We start from the raw sequence: 14,214 nt of genomic DNA, 5'->3' as shown, positions 1-14,214 counted from the left end.
GATGGAGTCTCAGTGGACGGCATTGGGCCATCTGCTCATCCCTGAGCCCACCAGGGGCGGAGCTTCCAGCTGGACTTGGGTGTGAATCACCCACTGGTCAAGGCGTGGATGCGGGCTCTTGCAGCCAGGGAAATCAGGTCCTTGACATGAGACCCGAGCCTCAGCACAGGGGCACATGGTGAAGGATGTTTGGTCACAAGGTTGGGGTGGGGACCCAGGGCTGGAGATGAGCATATCCTGGGGCCGGTCCAGCTCTGGTTGGGGTGGTCGGTGATCTCTGCTCATCATTGAGGCTATAGGGGTACCAAGGGAGCTGGAGAGAACTGGGGTTAGGGCCAGGGCCTGCTGTACCCAGATTGTGGCCCACAGAGGAGGAAGAAGAGGAAGAGAGGAGGTCATCGTGAAAGACACTTCCTGGCCACAGGGCCTGTCGGGGGAGGCGGTGACCCTGCCCAGGTGGGGACACTGCACTTGATGTCCTGCAGGGTCCTTTCCTGCTTAACCACAGTTTTATCCTCCTCCTCCCCCACTCCCCTTTTCCTGCTCAGATATCCGTGGGCTCCAGAGCTTCCTGGACCAGGCCTCGCGGCTGGGCCTTGACGTCTCTTTACAGAAGGTGGACAAGAACGTGAGCCACGTGTTCAGCAGCCTCTTCACCACCATGAAGACGGAGGAGCTGAACCGCTACCGGGACACGCTGCGCCGCGCCATCCTGCTGCTCAGCCCGCAGGGCGCCCACTCCTTCATCAACGAGGTAGGTCATGGGGGCCCGAGGCAGCAGGAGCCCAGTGTCCAGTGCTACTGGACTGGCTCAGGTTGGCGGCAGGGTGCCATCTTCCTGTGCATTGCTGAAATGTGTGTGAGGACCCATGGTGTGGGGCCCACAGCACATGGCCATGCAGAGACAAGCTTGGCTCTGAATTGGTCCCTGACCGGGGACTGAAGCCTTGTCCAAGTTTTGAAACCTGCACTGTGGTGGTGGCTGGTGGGATGCCTGCTCACTAGCCACAGGCAGAGACTTTTGAGAAGACGCTGGGGCTATTTGCTTCCTTTTTAATTTCCCTCTCTTTGTTGACAGCTGTCAAAGTGTGTGGTCCTCTGCGGAGGTGGGGTGTGCAGTGTTCCCCTGGGCATTTGGTAGCGTCTGATTGGGGTGCCTTTTGCATATCACCCAGTGAAGTTGTGCCAGCTTGTTGTTTTGGTGCTTGGGCTAATCAGTGGTGTTTGCTTTAAAAACTTCTTTATTGGAGGTTTGGAATTTTTAACGGAGGGGTGAAAATCAGTTTAATACCAAGGAGTCCATTCATCTGAGAACAAGTGAGAAAACCCCAAACTTGAATGGGCTGGCTGAGGGGTGCTAGCCCCAGTGGCCTAATGACAGAGAGGTGATGAGTGGATGCTGGGTGGGTTTCAGGGGACCTCTTGTGGGATGGTGTGTCTGGGAGGAGGAGTGCACTGAGGAGGTCACAGGGCCTCTAGGTCTTCCCTGCAGTTTGTCTGCACAACCCCAGTCACCTTGTTGGCCCTCTGTGATTGGAAGTGACATGAAAAGACAGACAAGTTTATATTAATTCCATCTGAGGTCGTTTGCTTGCTTATTCTGCCTTCCTCTAATTAATTATGACTCAGAATGCTACCTTATGCATCAGGAAGCAGCACAAAGCCCACTGCCCAAGCACTGAAAACCCAGAGTGCTTAATTTGATGCTATGCGTGGGCAGCCAGGCTGAGATATTCTGTCAGCCAGTGGCACCTGGACTCGAATGTTTTCCTAAAAATCCATCCCAGTGTTGGGTGGCCCAGGGTTAGCAAAGCACGTGTGTCCATCTCCTGTAGCCTGCTGTCACTCTGCCACCTGCCTCCCTCCTTCCCATCCTCCTTGCTCTGCCACAGCTCTGCAGTGCAGCCTGGGAGTGCAATGAATGTTGTTGTCAAATCCCAGCTCACTCTTTTACTATTTGTGTGACCTTTGGGTCATCGACTTTGCCTCCCATCCTCAGTTTCGCCACGAGTAACGAAGGGATGGAGGAGGTGACAGCAATGATAGATACCTCTCAGGAAGCATCTTCTCTTTCCGCTGCACACGTCGGCGCATTTCCCTTCTGCATGAATCCAGCCCCTTCCTGTTTCTAGGCCCTGTAAAGATTTAGCACATGGCCAAGACTGGCCTAAAGATCTTATTTCCATGTGGTTAATTATTCAAGCTCCTGTTGCGTTGGAGTCAACGCCTGGCTTTGGTGAGTTGCCTTCTCCAAAGCCCCCAGGCTGTGTTTGCAGATCCTTTGCATTGCTGAGTGCTTTGGGTCTCCACAGTGGCCACTCTGAATGCCGGGCAAGAGTGGCAATGTCCTGACAGTGTCGGCAGGAGACAGAGGGGATGGGATGGCATCCGGCCTCCAGGCTTGGGGGTAGCTGCACCTGCTGTTGGCCTTCAGCTCCTGTCGTGAGGGTCTTGGTCTCTCATGGCGGGTGCTTGCTCTTGGCAGTTGGAGGAAGCATTTGTTTCCTGGTGGGCTGGGCACATGCATTTGAGCACTTTGCATTAAACTGAAAGAATCACATTGAATGACTTGTGTAAGGTCACGCCAGTGCCGCTAAGAGACAGAACAAGATCCACATCCACCTTCCACCCATCCTGGAGGCCCTCTCTTCCATACTGACAAGGACCTGCTGGCTTCATGGGGGAAGATGTGGGTTGACTGCCTCTGGCCTGGGCCTGGCAGAAGTGTTCTGGATGCTTACGCACGTGGAATTGTGGTGCCTCTGTGAAGCCTGGTAGGTGAAGGCATCCGGACTCTGGAGGTGAACCCGGACCTGTCCTGCTGGCCAGCCCAGCAGGTTCCCCAAGAGACGCCTGAGAATGCCAGCCCTGTACAAAGTACCTCGTCACTGCTGGAGGCTTTGCTTTGGGTTTGTTGAGCAGACAGACCCAGCCTCCTCTTTGTTGTGACGGGGACAGGTGATGTTCACAGGGGTGATCCCTTGCTAGACATGTCCTAGATTTTCTGAAACTGTTATTGAGACGTAATGGCCTGATTCCCCACTACCATCCATGATGGGTCAGTGTCCTGCCCGGCTGGGGGTGGAGTGGATGTGCTGCTGTCGGCGTGGGGTGCATGGCCATCCCAGCCGTGACTTCTGCACTCCACTTGCAAACCTGGCTGAGTGGGAGGGAGGGAGAGAGGAAGCGGGGTGGGTCTGCTGGAATCTATAACATTTTGCAAAACGTGACTCTGTTGCTGAGGCTGGCACTTTCACTGTTGTTGGTGTGAGACACAGACGCGGCTGCCTGTGACCTGGCTGGCTGGCAGGGTGCTGCACTGGGAGCCATCTTCCTAGCAGCATCCACAGGGTGTCTGTTTACTGTGGGTGGCCCTGGGCCCGGTGGCAGTGGTCACATGGCACCGCTGGCCTCTCTGTGATCCTGCTTCACAAGGGGCACACTGGCTGGGCTTGGCAGGGTCAGGAGCCTGTCCTTGCTGGTAGGAAGGGTGAGGCTGTGGACCAAGGCACTGGGACATGCGGAGGGCGGGGTTCTTACGGGCTCCTGTAACAGACCCCACATGGAGATCCCTTGTTGTCCATCTCAGTCCTGGTTTCAGATTGTTTCCCATGGAATCTTTCAGCTGGCTTTGTGGCCACCGCATCAGTGCATCATCTTAGAAAGGTGTTGAGAGGATCCCCATGGGGAGGCTGGGCTTGGGGATGACAACACTCTGGTCTCCTGGTCCCAGGCCTGGGGCCCACTGTGCAGCTGCCTTTCGGGGTTGCTGAGGGAGCAGGCACTGGAGGGATCCCTTTCCCCAGTGGAGCCTGTTCTGCTTTGGGGTTGGTGGGAGCGTGGATCTTTGCAGTCAAGCCTTAACTGGGGAGTGGGCTAGACTCAAGACCTCTGGTCTTCCCCTTGGTTCTCCTCAAGACCCCTGGCTGCTGAGTGAGGCTTTGGGGGCAGTGACAATCGTCTTGGTGCTGTGCTCTTGCATGTCTGCTGGCTGGCCTGACTCAGAAATGAGGCAAGGTGGTGAGGCCTCCTCCCCTCACTCCAGGGTCTGCTGCTCCTGCACTCATCAGCTGGCAGCTGCAGAGAGGGGCTAAGGGCAGAAGCCTTGCTCTGGGAAGCCCGTTGGTGGCTGCTGGAGCCTTGCCTCTCAGCCATGCTTCCTTCTGTCACTTCTCCAGACTTAGTGATCCCCAGCTCCATGCCAGGCCTGTACCAGGTTACTGTTTCTGCCCTCTTGGGACTCATATCTACATGAGGAAGACAGAGATGTGGACAGAGACCTGTGAGAGCACTGAGGATGGAGTGGTGCCCTCTGTCCAGGAGGGTTCAGGGTAGTCAGAGGCCAGGGGAGCTTCCTAGATTGGGTGACTCTGGGACTGGGTCCATAGGAATGGACTTGACTGACTGTGGATAGGTTGGGGATAGAGGTCTGCAGAGCCTCAGCATGTTCAGGGACTTGTGTGTCATCAGGTTGCTGCAGTGGACATACAGGGCAGGGAGTGGCGGGAGGTCAGGCTGGGGTGCCAGCAGGAAGGGCTCTCTAGTTGGGGTGGGGAACTTGAACTTCAGGACTGATTGGTTCCTGGGGTCCTTTTCAGGATCTTAGAGGCTAACAGCCTGTAGTTTACATATCTTATTGCTTTTGCTCTTCTCCAAGCCAGGTTTGATGGGAAGACTTCTAGTCCACAGTCAGGGTTCATCTCAGCTTTCTGGAGGGGAATCCTTCCTTCCATCCCTCCATCCATCCATCCATCATCTGTTCATCATCCGTACATCTGTTATCTGTTCACCATCCATCCATTCGTTTTTTTTCTCCCATCCATCCATCCATTGTCTATCATCCATTCATCCTCCACCTGTCATCTGTTCTTCATCCGTCCATCTGTCCATCATCCATCTATCCATGATCCATGTGTCCATCAGTCATCTGTTCATCGTCCATCCTTCCATTCATCCACCCCCTTATCCGCCCAGTCCTTGCCCCCCAGCAAGTGCCAACTGGGTGGCTCCTATGGATCAGGAAGCATATCCAGTACTGAATGAGAGCATGGCACAGTGCCTCCTCGCCAAGGCCAGCCACACATTGAAGGCAGTGGCCACTCACCATGGCCACAGTCCTGTTGGGCCTCCCCAGTGACCAGCAGAGCAGCCTGCCTCAGGGCTCTCCTCCACTGAGGTCACCTCTGGGTGTGTGTGTGTGGGCATTATGAGGGGCTCAGGACTTCGGCCTTTCACCCCTCTGTCATCCTCTCTGTGCCTCTGTCCCTAACTGTACTTGGGTCTTCCTCTTTCCTCAATCTCCCCATCTCCCTCATCTCACTGGAAATAAAAGAAAAGAAAAATTAACTATTCTAAGCCATTTGTGCACTTAACAGGGAAGAATTTCTGCTCCTTGCTTATAGCTTCTGGGGAGATAGTGCAGCCTCCCTGTCCCAGGTGCTCAGTGTGTCCTGCAGATGCTGGGCAGTCTGTCCATCTTGCTGGAATGTGCCACACTCAGCACCAGGCGCTGTGTGGTCTTTACCATCTTATCTTCCAAGAGCAACACAAGGCCTGGTCCATGGTACAGCCGAGGAAGTGGGTGAATGTGTAGTTTGTATTTCTCACTTCCAGTAGAAAAGCTGCTGCTTCTTGTGTGCGCCTTGGTTGCCGCTGTGGCTGTTCAGCCAGTCCTAGGTCAGCTATCAGCAGGTGCTTTGGTCTTAAAGCTTCTGCTCTGGGGAAGGCTTTTCTGTTTCTTAAGAAACCTATCTTGGACCTGGATGGGTCAGCACATGGGGCCTGGGCTGCTGCTGCAGACGGTGAATTCCTGACCCAGCCGTGGCCCAGAGCAGAAGACCTCTGGGTACATAGAGGTGACTACAGGGGCAGCGGGCATCAGTGGTAAGCAGCAGCACAGGCACGTATGGGACTGGCATCCATGTGTGTATGTGTGTGTGTGTGTGTGTGGTGTGTGCACATAGACATATATGGATGCGAATACACAGGCTGATCCAAGGATGCAACCAATAGCTACATACACTGGTACAAACAGACCCTCAGACTAGCATAACCCAGTGGGCACACACACACACACACACACACCCCTATGAGATCCACACGGCAGCCAGGCTGATGGCAGTAGTGGTGGCAGAGTGGTCTGAGCAGGTGTTGCTGTGCTGGGAAGGAAGTGACAGGCACTGCAGCAGGTGGCGTCTCCCTTTGCAGTGACACAGATTTCAGGATCTCTTCTGCAGTGAGAAGGGGGAGACAGACAAGCAAGGGGACAGCCTGCCGGCAGGACGGCTTTCCATAGCTCTTGGAGCAGATATCACCTTTCTCTCAGACTGCATGGGGTCCTGAGGGTGATGGGACAAAGGTGGAAGGGGCCACTGTCCACACCCCCACCCCAGGTTACCTTCTCAGGCAAGGCGTGTGGCTGAAGCCAGTTTCAACCTGAGTGAGCTCCCGCCGTCAAATCAGTTGCTTCTAGGAGTTTGTGGTAGTGAGTGAACCTCCCACTGTTTGAATATAAAGACTGTTTCATTTCACACATTTATAGCAAAGGTAATTTAGATCATCACCATGTTCCTTGTCCCACATGATACATGCAAATATTTCTCACTCTGACACAGTAAATCTGTAGCAGATGACTTTATCATTCAGGGCTGAGATAATGCTGTGCCATTTAAGTATGGTTTACCAGCATATTTTAAATTACTAATTAATTATAAAGGATTAATTTTTAAATAATGGCTCGTATTTGCATTTAACTACAGCCTCTGTTTATGGATTTTTAGCCTTAGCGCTTTAGCAGAAGTGCTACGAGTTGGAGAAATTAATTTATTTTTCCTTTAGAAATTCTTAGAAATGAGCTCACGTGGCAGAGATGTTGTCTGGCGGGTTTGGCGCTCAGTGGCTGCGAGAGGCAGCTAGGGCCTGTGTTTGGAGACTCCACGGAGCCTCTGTCCCCTCCCTTCTCTGTCCCCAGCACATGGCTCACCTTTCCCAGCTTCTCCCAAGCTGGCGAAGCTGCAGGGGACTCCTGCCCTAGGTGCTGGACTCCGATGTCCCAGGCTGCTGTCCCCTCCCTGTGGCAGCAGCATTGCACCCCATAGGGCCTGTCCCAAACCCACTGTACCCCCAGTGTTGCTGCTGCCTCATCCAGAGCCAGCCCCACACTCACGGTCTGTGCGTGACTATGTGGCCTCCCCTTCCCACGGAGAACCTGGTTGCATCAGCGGCACGCGCCGGGGCCTGCCCTGTGCAGGCCCTGTGCAGGCCCTGTGCAGGCCCTGTGCAGGATGGATTGGCAGATGGACCAAAGGAAGGTCAGGTCCCAGGAGCGCTGACTTCTGCCCCCAGCTGAACGTCACTGCCCTGTAGACAGACTTCACTACACTTTTAATGCTCAAGCCAAGCAGAGGCATCTGAGAGAATTTGTCTGATTTTTGATACGTCAAAGGAGCGTCGAAGCAATCAAGGGAAAGCACCCGAATACTCCCGTTTCCCACCCTGTCTTGAGTCAGGCCGACACATTGCCTGCATTAAGGGACACTGAAGGCCTTATGCACAGTGATGTGACTCCTGGGCCTGGGACTCCTGGGTCTGAGGAACCTGGTGCCCTTTCCTTTCTTTGCAGGTCATTAAATAGCTGGGTCCAGTGTCAGTTTCTCCCTGCGGGCATCTCTGCGACGGCTTATTAGCAGGTAGCCCCTGTGGCCGGGGGAGGCAGGAGGCATCAGAAATAGCCACTGACAAAGGGAAGTGGCCTGTAGCAGCTGAAATGGCTCAATTACCCTTTGTGCTCCGGATCCCCAGGAGCGGTCACCTTGGGGGGCTCCCCTGAGGCGGTGAGTCAGCCTGCTTGTGGATGAAAGGGCTGGCCTGGGGAGCCCAGTGGGGAAGCCCGAGGCAACTGTGGGGGTGTTGGGAGAGGCAGAGGTTGGGGGAGGTTTTCTGTACTGGAATGGATTCCTCTTGGGGAAGCTGTCTGGGCCGCGTAGCCCACGCCTGGTGCCTTCCTCTGCACAGGGTATCCCCTGACATGGAGCCCTCACTTGCTGCTGGTTGGACTTGGTCTTGGTCACCTGCCCTCTGTGCCCCAGGAGCAGGGGGTGGGGGTGGGGGATGGCCTGCCCATCAGCTTGCAGGGGAGACGGCCCCCGCAGCAGCCGGCCAGTGCAGGTGGCAGTCGGTGCTGGGAAACAGTATGCATCTGTTGTCATCCGTGGGTCACGCTCCGCTGGTCTTGCCTGGGCTGGCTCAGAGAAATGGTGGCTGGCCAGCTGGGAGCGGAGGTGAACAGGCTGTGGGTCTCTTCTCCTCTGGCACGGGGACCCATGCCTATCCCCGAGGCAGCAGCTGAGTTCTGAGAGAGCTGGTGGAAGTGGCTAGGGCAGCTCAAGGCTTGGGCTTGGACCTAGCAGGTTGGAGCCTCTGCTGCCCAAGCCAATGACAGGCTCGCTCCATTAGGCAGGGAGAAGAGATTGCCCCTCTTAAGAGGGGAATTGCGGCTGGTGCTGCAGCTCAATAGGCTAATCCTCCACCTATGGCGCCGGCACCCTGGGTTCTAGTCCCGGCCGGGGTGCCAGATTCTGTCCCGGTTGCTCCTCTTCCAGTCCAGCTCTCTGCTGTGGCCCAGGAAGGCAGTGGAGGATGGCCCAAGTGCTTGGGCCCTGCACCCGCATGGGAGACCAGGAGAAGCACCTGGCTCCTGGCTTTGGATCAGCGCGCCAGCCGCAGTGGCCATTGGGGGGTGAACCAACGGAAAAAGGAAGCCCTTTGTCTCTGTCTCTCTCTCAGTGTCCACTCTGCCTGTCAAAAAAAAGGTGGGGGGAATTGCAAAAGGAGTGCATACAGGAAGGGGTGGGGAGTTGGGGGGACTTTGGAAGCCATCTTCCAGCACCCCAGTGTGCAGGTGAGCTTCCTGGAGGAAGCTGTTGGCTGACAGCTGTGAGAAGGACCTGGGGCCCTGTACCTCCTGCCTCTTACTTTGCTTCACAGATGCTCAACTTCGGGGTGAGGGTGGCGAGGAGGGGATGTGCATGCGGGGAGGGATGGAGCACGCCTGCCCTGACTCAGTGCCCGGAGCCCACCTGGTCTCAACAGGGCTGGAAGGGCAGGGTGGCGATAACACTGGAGCCATGGGATTTTGGGATCAGCTTGTGGTCCTGCAGATGCAAGGTGACAGAGCTGGGCTCTGAGTTCAGCGCAGCTCCCCCAAGCCCAGATCTTTCCCATACTGGGGGAGGAGGCTCGGGGTCCTTGACGGGACCTCCAAGATCACGACCCAGAGCAGACGCCAGGAGTCTCACTGAGGCGGGATGTGACGGGGAATGTAGGATGAACACTTCTGCAACCTCTTCTGGGGGTGCAGGACACGCCCACAGGCCTCTCCTGCACCACACCTGCAGAGAGCAGAGGGTAGGGGTGGGGGATGGCCTGCACGGGACCCCTGGGCGCCAGAGTCTGAGGATGTCTGATTTGGGGCTGGTGTTCTGGCGCAACAGGTTAAAGCTCTGTTTGTGACACAGGCAGCCCACATCTGAGTGCCAGTTCAAGTCCCAGCTGCTCCACTTCCCATCCAGCTCCCTGCTAGTGCACCTGGGAAAGCAGCGGAGGATGGCCTAAGTACCTGGGCACCTGCACCCACGTGGGAGACCAGGAGGGAGCTCCAGCTTCCTTCTAAGTTTCAGCCTAGCCCGGTCCTGGCTGTTGCTGCTATGTGGGGGGAGTGAACCAGCATATGGAAAATCTCTCTCTGCCTTTCAAATAAATAAATATTTTCTTTAAACATGAGAGTGTCTGACCTCACCCTGCTGTATGGGGACAGGGGAGGGGCAGGGCACAGGCAGCCCCGCCCTCTTCCTCACCATTAGGCTTTCTGACCTCCTTCACCACCCGCACAGTGGAGTTAATCCTGCTGGACCCGCCAGGTTGCTCGGAGTATCAGCGCGGGGCATTGTGGGGCCAGGCCTCCTCATTCTCCTCTCCTGGAGTCTTTGATGGCCCTGGGCGCTTAGCAGGTGTCCCGTAGCTGTGGAGTGCATTGGGAGATGGAGGGATCTCAGCAAATGTGAAGAGGTTGGGGGCGTAGAGGACGTGGAGAAACAGGAGACCTCTTCCGAGAGTTGGAGCCGGCTGGACACGCCTTGGGGCGTGGCCGACACCTGGGTCTGCGAGGGAGACCTGCGGCCAATCGGGGGGCTGTGCACTGCGGTGTGTGCGAGGGCGTCTCGCTGTGCCTGCGCATGCTCAGTATCGATCCTGTGTGTGCCTGCGGTGGTGTTCGCGAGAGCCAGGGTCCGGGTTTTGCTCTGCCATTGGAGTCCTGGAGGTAGGGGTGTGGAGCTGCTACAGGAGACAAATGTGAGGGGAGAGGAAGGGCCCACGTGGAAGCAGGCATGGAAGGAAATACCAGGAGGACCATGTGTAGCCCTACTCCTGCCCAGGGAGCCAGAGAAGTAGGGGGCCTGGCGGACCCAGGGTGGTACAGGACTGCACCTACGTCGGTTATATAGCAGCAGACAGGGCGAGGGACCCTAGGCTGTCCTTGCCCACGGCAGCTGCTCTCTTCTTCACAGAGGCTGGGTCCGGCTGGCAGGTGCAGCTCTGGCCACGCCACACTCAGGAATATGGTGCTGCTGGAGGCAGCGGAAGGGGCGGTGCCTGCAGAGTAAACAGACCCCAGCCTGTTCACTAGCCTGTGAGCTGGGGTAGTCCTACCTTCCCAGAGGGTTGCCATGGGAATTAACATGCGATGGAGTGAGAGAGGGCCCGGTGCGGGGCTGCTGCTCTGCGAATGGCAGTTTTCCTTCTTGTGTCTGTGGATGATGCCTGGCTGAGAGCGTGCGTCCAACCTCAGAGTCAAGGTCAAAGTGGCAGTGGCTCAGAGAAAGGAGGCTGCGGCTGACCTGGCCTTGGTCTGTGTCAGGAAGCTCAGCTCTTGGCGCCCAGTGAGAGGGAACCCAGACGAGGGGTGCTGAAGGGAGGGGCCTAGCCGAAGGGGACACCGTGCGCTCAGCCCTGAGCTGGCGCCTCGGGGATGCAGGTCTGGCCTGTCTCTCTGGCACACCTCAGACAGTACTCGATAGAGTCCTAGGGGGATGGAGGAGGTGGGGTCTCAACGCCCCCTGGGCACCTGCGGGTCTTGCTCTGGAGCAGGCCGGGGACTCTCAGGGTGCCTCCCGTTTGGGCTGTCAGTGGGCCGTCAGAGCAGGCACAGCTGCCTGTGCATCTCAGGATTGCTAGTTCCTGGGCTGATGGAGGAGGGACAGCCGCTGGTGCTTGCTTTATTTATTTATTTATTTATTTTTTTTTTTTTGACAGACAGAGTGGACACTAAGAGAGACAGAGAGAAAGGTCTTCCTTTTGCCGTTGGTTCACCCTCCAATGGCCGCCGTGGCCGGCGCACTGCGGCCGACGCACCGCGCTGATCCAATGGCAGGAGCCAGGTGCTTATCCTGGTCTCCCATGGGGTGCAGGGCCCAAGTACTTGGGCCATCCTCCACTGCACTCCCGGGCCACAGCAGAGAGCTGGCTTGGGAGAAGGACAGCCGGGACAGAATCCGGCGTCCCGACCAGGACTAGAACCCTGTGTGCCGGCGCTGCAAGGCGGAGGATTAGCCTAATGAGCCGCGGCGCGGGCCCGCTGCTGGTGCTTTCTGCCTGCAGCGTGACTCTTCAGATGAGAGGGCATTTCTCAGGGCTGTCAGTGGTCAGCAAGGGCCCCTTCCCTGGACCTATTGCAGTGAGTCTCTTGGGGCAGAAAGACCTGGTCCCTGCTCCTACAGAGCTGCCCGGCTTAGCTAGAGAGAGAGCATTTGCCGTGAGATGGAGAACTGCTTGCCCACAGAGCTGAGCACCTGGGGAAGCAGCGTGGGAAGGGGGCTGCTCATCCCTGCTGATGCAATCCCAGCAACCCCAGTAACTCCTCCGGGACAGGTCTCTAACTGGGGTCTTTGGAAGACAAACAGAGGATGAGATAAGAATGACGAAAGCCACCCTTTGAAGTGACAGCTCAGTACAACACAAGTCAAAAAGCCAAATGCCAGGGCGCCCCAGCAGAACTACTGAGGCATGGAGCAGGTGGGCTGCAAGCTGAGCTGAGAGTGCAGCAGCTGCAGATACCTCGTGGGCACCTCTGTCCCTGAAGGGGACCACCAGCCACCCGCCACCGCCCCGAGAGTCCCATGAGAGTCCCGTGAGAAGGCCTGATGTGGTCCTTGGTTCTTGTGTTTCAAGAGGAGCCAGAAATCTGGACTTTACTGGGACATCTATTAATTTTTTTAATGTTAGCAAATAATTACAGTTCTTTTTAAATTCCCTGTTGGCTAAGTCTGCCTTGGCAGGGCTGATAAGGCTCACAGACTGCCAAGTGACAATGTCTGATCTCGCAACTGAAGCATGTTAAATATGGACACGGTGTGAAGCGAGGCCTTTCTCCTTCCCCGGGGCCATGCTCGGTGAGGACTGGCACCCATCACTCACACAGTGGTCCCAAGAGCTCTTCTTTTCTTTCCTTGGATCCTCAAGGCACCTCCCCCTTTTGCTAGGCATCAGCCTTCCTCTTGGCCTTGGTGGTCGGTGCTAGGACCTAGCTGACTCGCCTTAGGGACCTGCTTTTTGCTTGCAGGAGGTTCCTGTGCCTACCAACCCATCGCACCCTCAAAGTCCACCCTGAATGCTAAGCAGACTCTTCAGCAATTACAGGCGTCTTTGTTTGCTTCTTATCGCTCCTGCGTGAAGGTCAGCTCTCTAGATGGTTATCGCTGGCATTGCTTTCTCCCTGTCCACAGTGTAGCTGCTAGTTTCTCATTATCCTGGGACTGGCAGCTTTCAGTTCATGGTGCTGGTGGCTTTTTCCTTTCAGCTTTGGACGCACTGGCTCTGTTCTGCGGGAGGGGGTGTGGATTTGACTTGCTTGGTCTTTAGCATGGGAAGTGACTCTCCGTTTCCGGTCGCGGTGGGGGAAGAAGGCTTGCTATTGGCAGTAAAGTGGAAGCCACAGTGCAGTGCCCTAACATCAGACTTTATTCCCCCAGTCCCTGCTGTGGGTGCAGCCTCTCAGGGGAACCTGACCAGGGTAGCGCTCAGCTTTATTGTCTTAGGCAGAGTGCTCAATTTTCAGGTTTTCCTGAAACCATAGCTCCCTTGCAACATCAGTCCTTACCCATGTCCCAAAATGCAGAGTAGACTCAGAGTCCCCAAATGCATCAGCCAGGACTTTAAGGAATTGCCCTGTTCCCTGTGTCGTACTCAGGCCCCCTCTAGAGCACCTGGACTGTCACTCACACAAGCTTCTGCCCTGGCTGTGTTCGGTGGCTGTAGGTTACTGTCTTGCTTCTCTGGAGCTCAGTTTGCCTGCCTTGAAATGGACTGGGTATTAATTAAGCAGCTGAGAAGGCTACGTTCTGTTCTAGACCCTAAGGATGCAGAGCCAACATGCTAATGCACGTGTGGGCCAGGCAGGACACATGTAGATGAGCAAACCAAAAGTAATTCAGGTCGACGCTACTTCTATGAAATAAGGAGAAAGGTGTATCTAGTGCAGGGTGAGCCAGGGTGACAGTGGTGGCAGGTGGATGTGGGGAGGGGTCCAAGGCCAGGGCACAAAGAACCTCTCAGGCCACTGTAAGATTTTGAACTTGATTTCATTCTCATGGGAAGTTGGCGGAGGTTCCTGAGCAAGTGAGTGGCATGATCTGGAAAGGGACCAGGCTGAAGATGCTGTCTCTGCCATCTCTCTGGATTCGAGGCATGGGAAGGCTAAGGGGGTGGTAGCTCAGTTATCAGCCCCCAGGGGCTGAGAATGGCTACCTTGGGGAGACACTCTTCTACCCTCTCTGCTTGCAGGGCACAAGGCAGGGATGAGCAGCCCCCTTGCCCGGCAGCCACACTCTGGACTTCCTGCCCTTAGGCTGCCCTGGATCCTTGGCGAGGGAAATCAGACTGGCCCCTGGTTGAGCAGGTTCACAGGAGTGCTCTCAGCTCCCGGGAGCTACCACGGCGGCCTTTTGCAAGGTTCAAGTGTCAGTGCAAAGAGCTCTGCACGTGACTGATGCGTGCACAGACGGGCCTGCTCTCTGCTCTGAGGGCTGTCCTTCCAGGAGGCCAGAGAGCCACCCTTCGCAGCCCATTTTGCCTCTTTCCTTCAGCAAGGAATTCAGGACAATGGCAATGGCAAACCCTGCCGCTATAACCTTTCCTTGGTCACCCGATGAAAATCAGGCA

The 14,214-nt window shown here is 56.1% G+C and overlaps 1 protein-coding gene across 4 annotated transcripts in view; it reads left to right on the top strand.

Moving 5' to 3' along the window:
• Positions 1-14,214, top strand: part of LOC127488765 (glutamate receptor ionotropic, delta-1) — a 754,955-nt gene that overhangs the window by 195,166 nt on the left and 545,575 nt on the right. For all 4 annotated transcript variants that reach the window (XM_070057983.1, XM_070057984.1, XM_070057985.1 and 1 more), the window contains exon 4: positions 549-754. In XM_070057983.1, coding sequence (XP_069914084.1) covers positions 549-754 — 206 coding nt within the window. The remainder of the gene's footprint in view (positions 1-548; positions 755-14,214) is intronic.

Source organism: Oryctolagus cuniculus, chromosome 15 (genome assembly GCF_964237555.1).
Source record: "Oryctolagus cuniculus chromosome 15, mOryCun1.1, whole genome shotgun sequence".
NCBI lineage: Eukaryota > Metazoa > Chordata > Mammalia > Lagomorpha > Leporidae > Oryctolagus > Oryctolagus cuniculus.
Note: the sequence above shows the minus strand (reverse complement) of the source record. Positions and strands in the feature narration are given on the sequence as shown.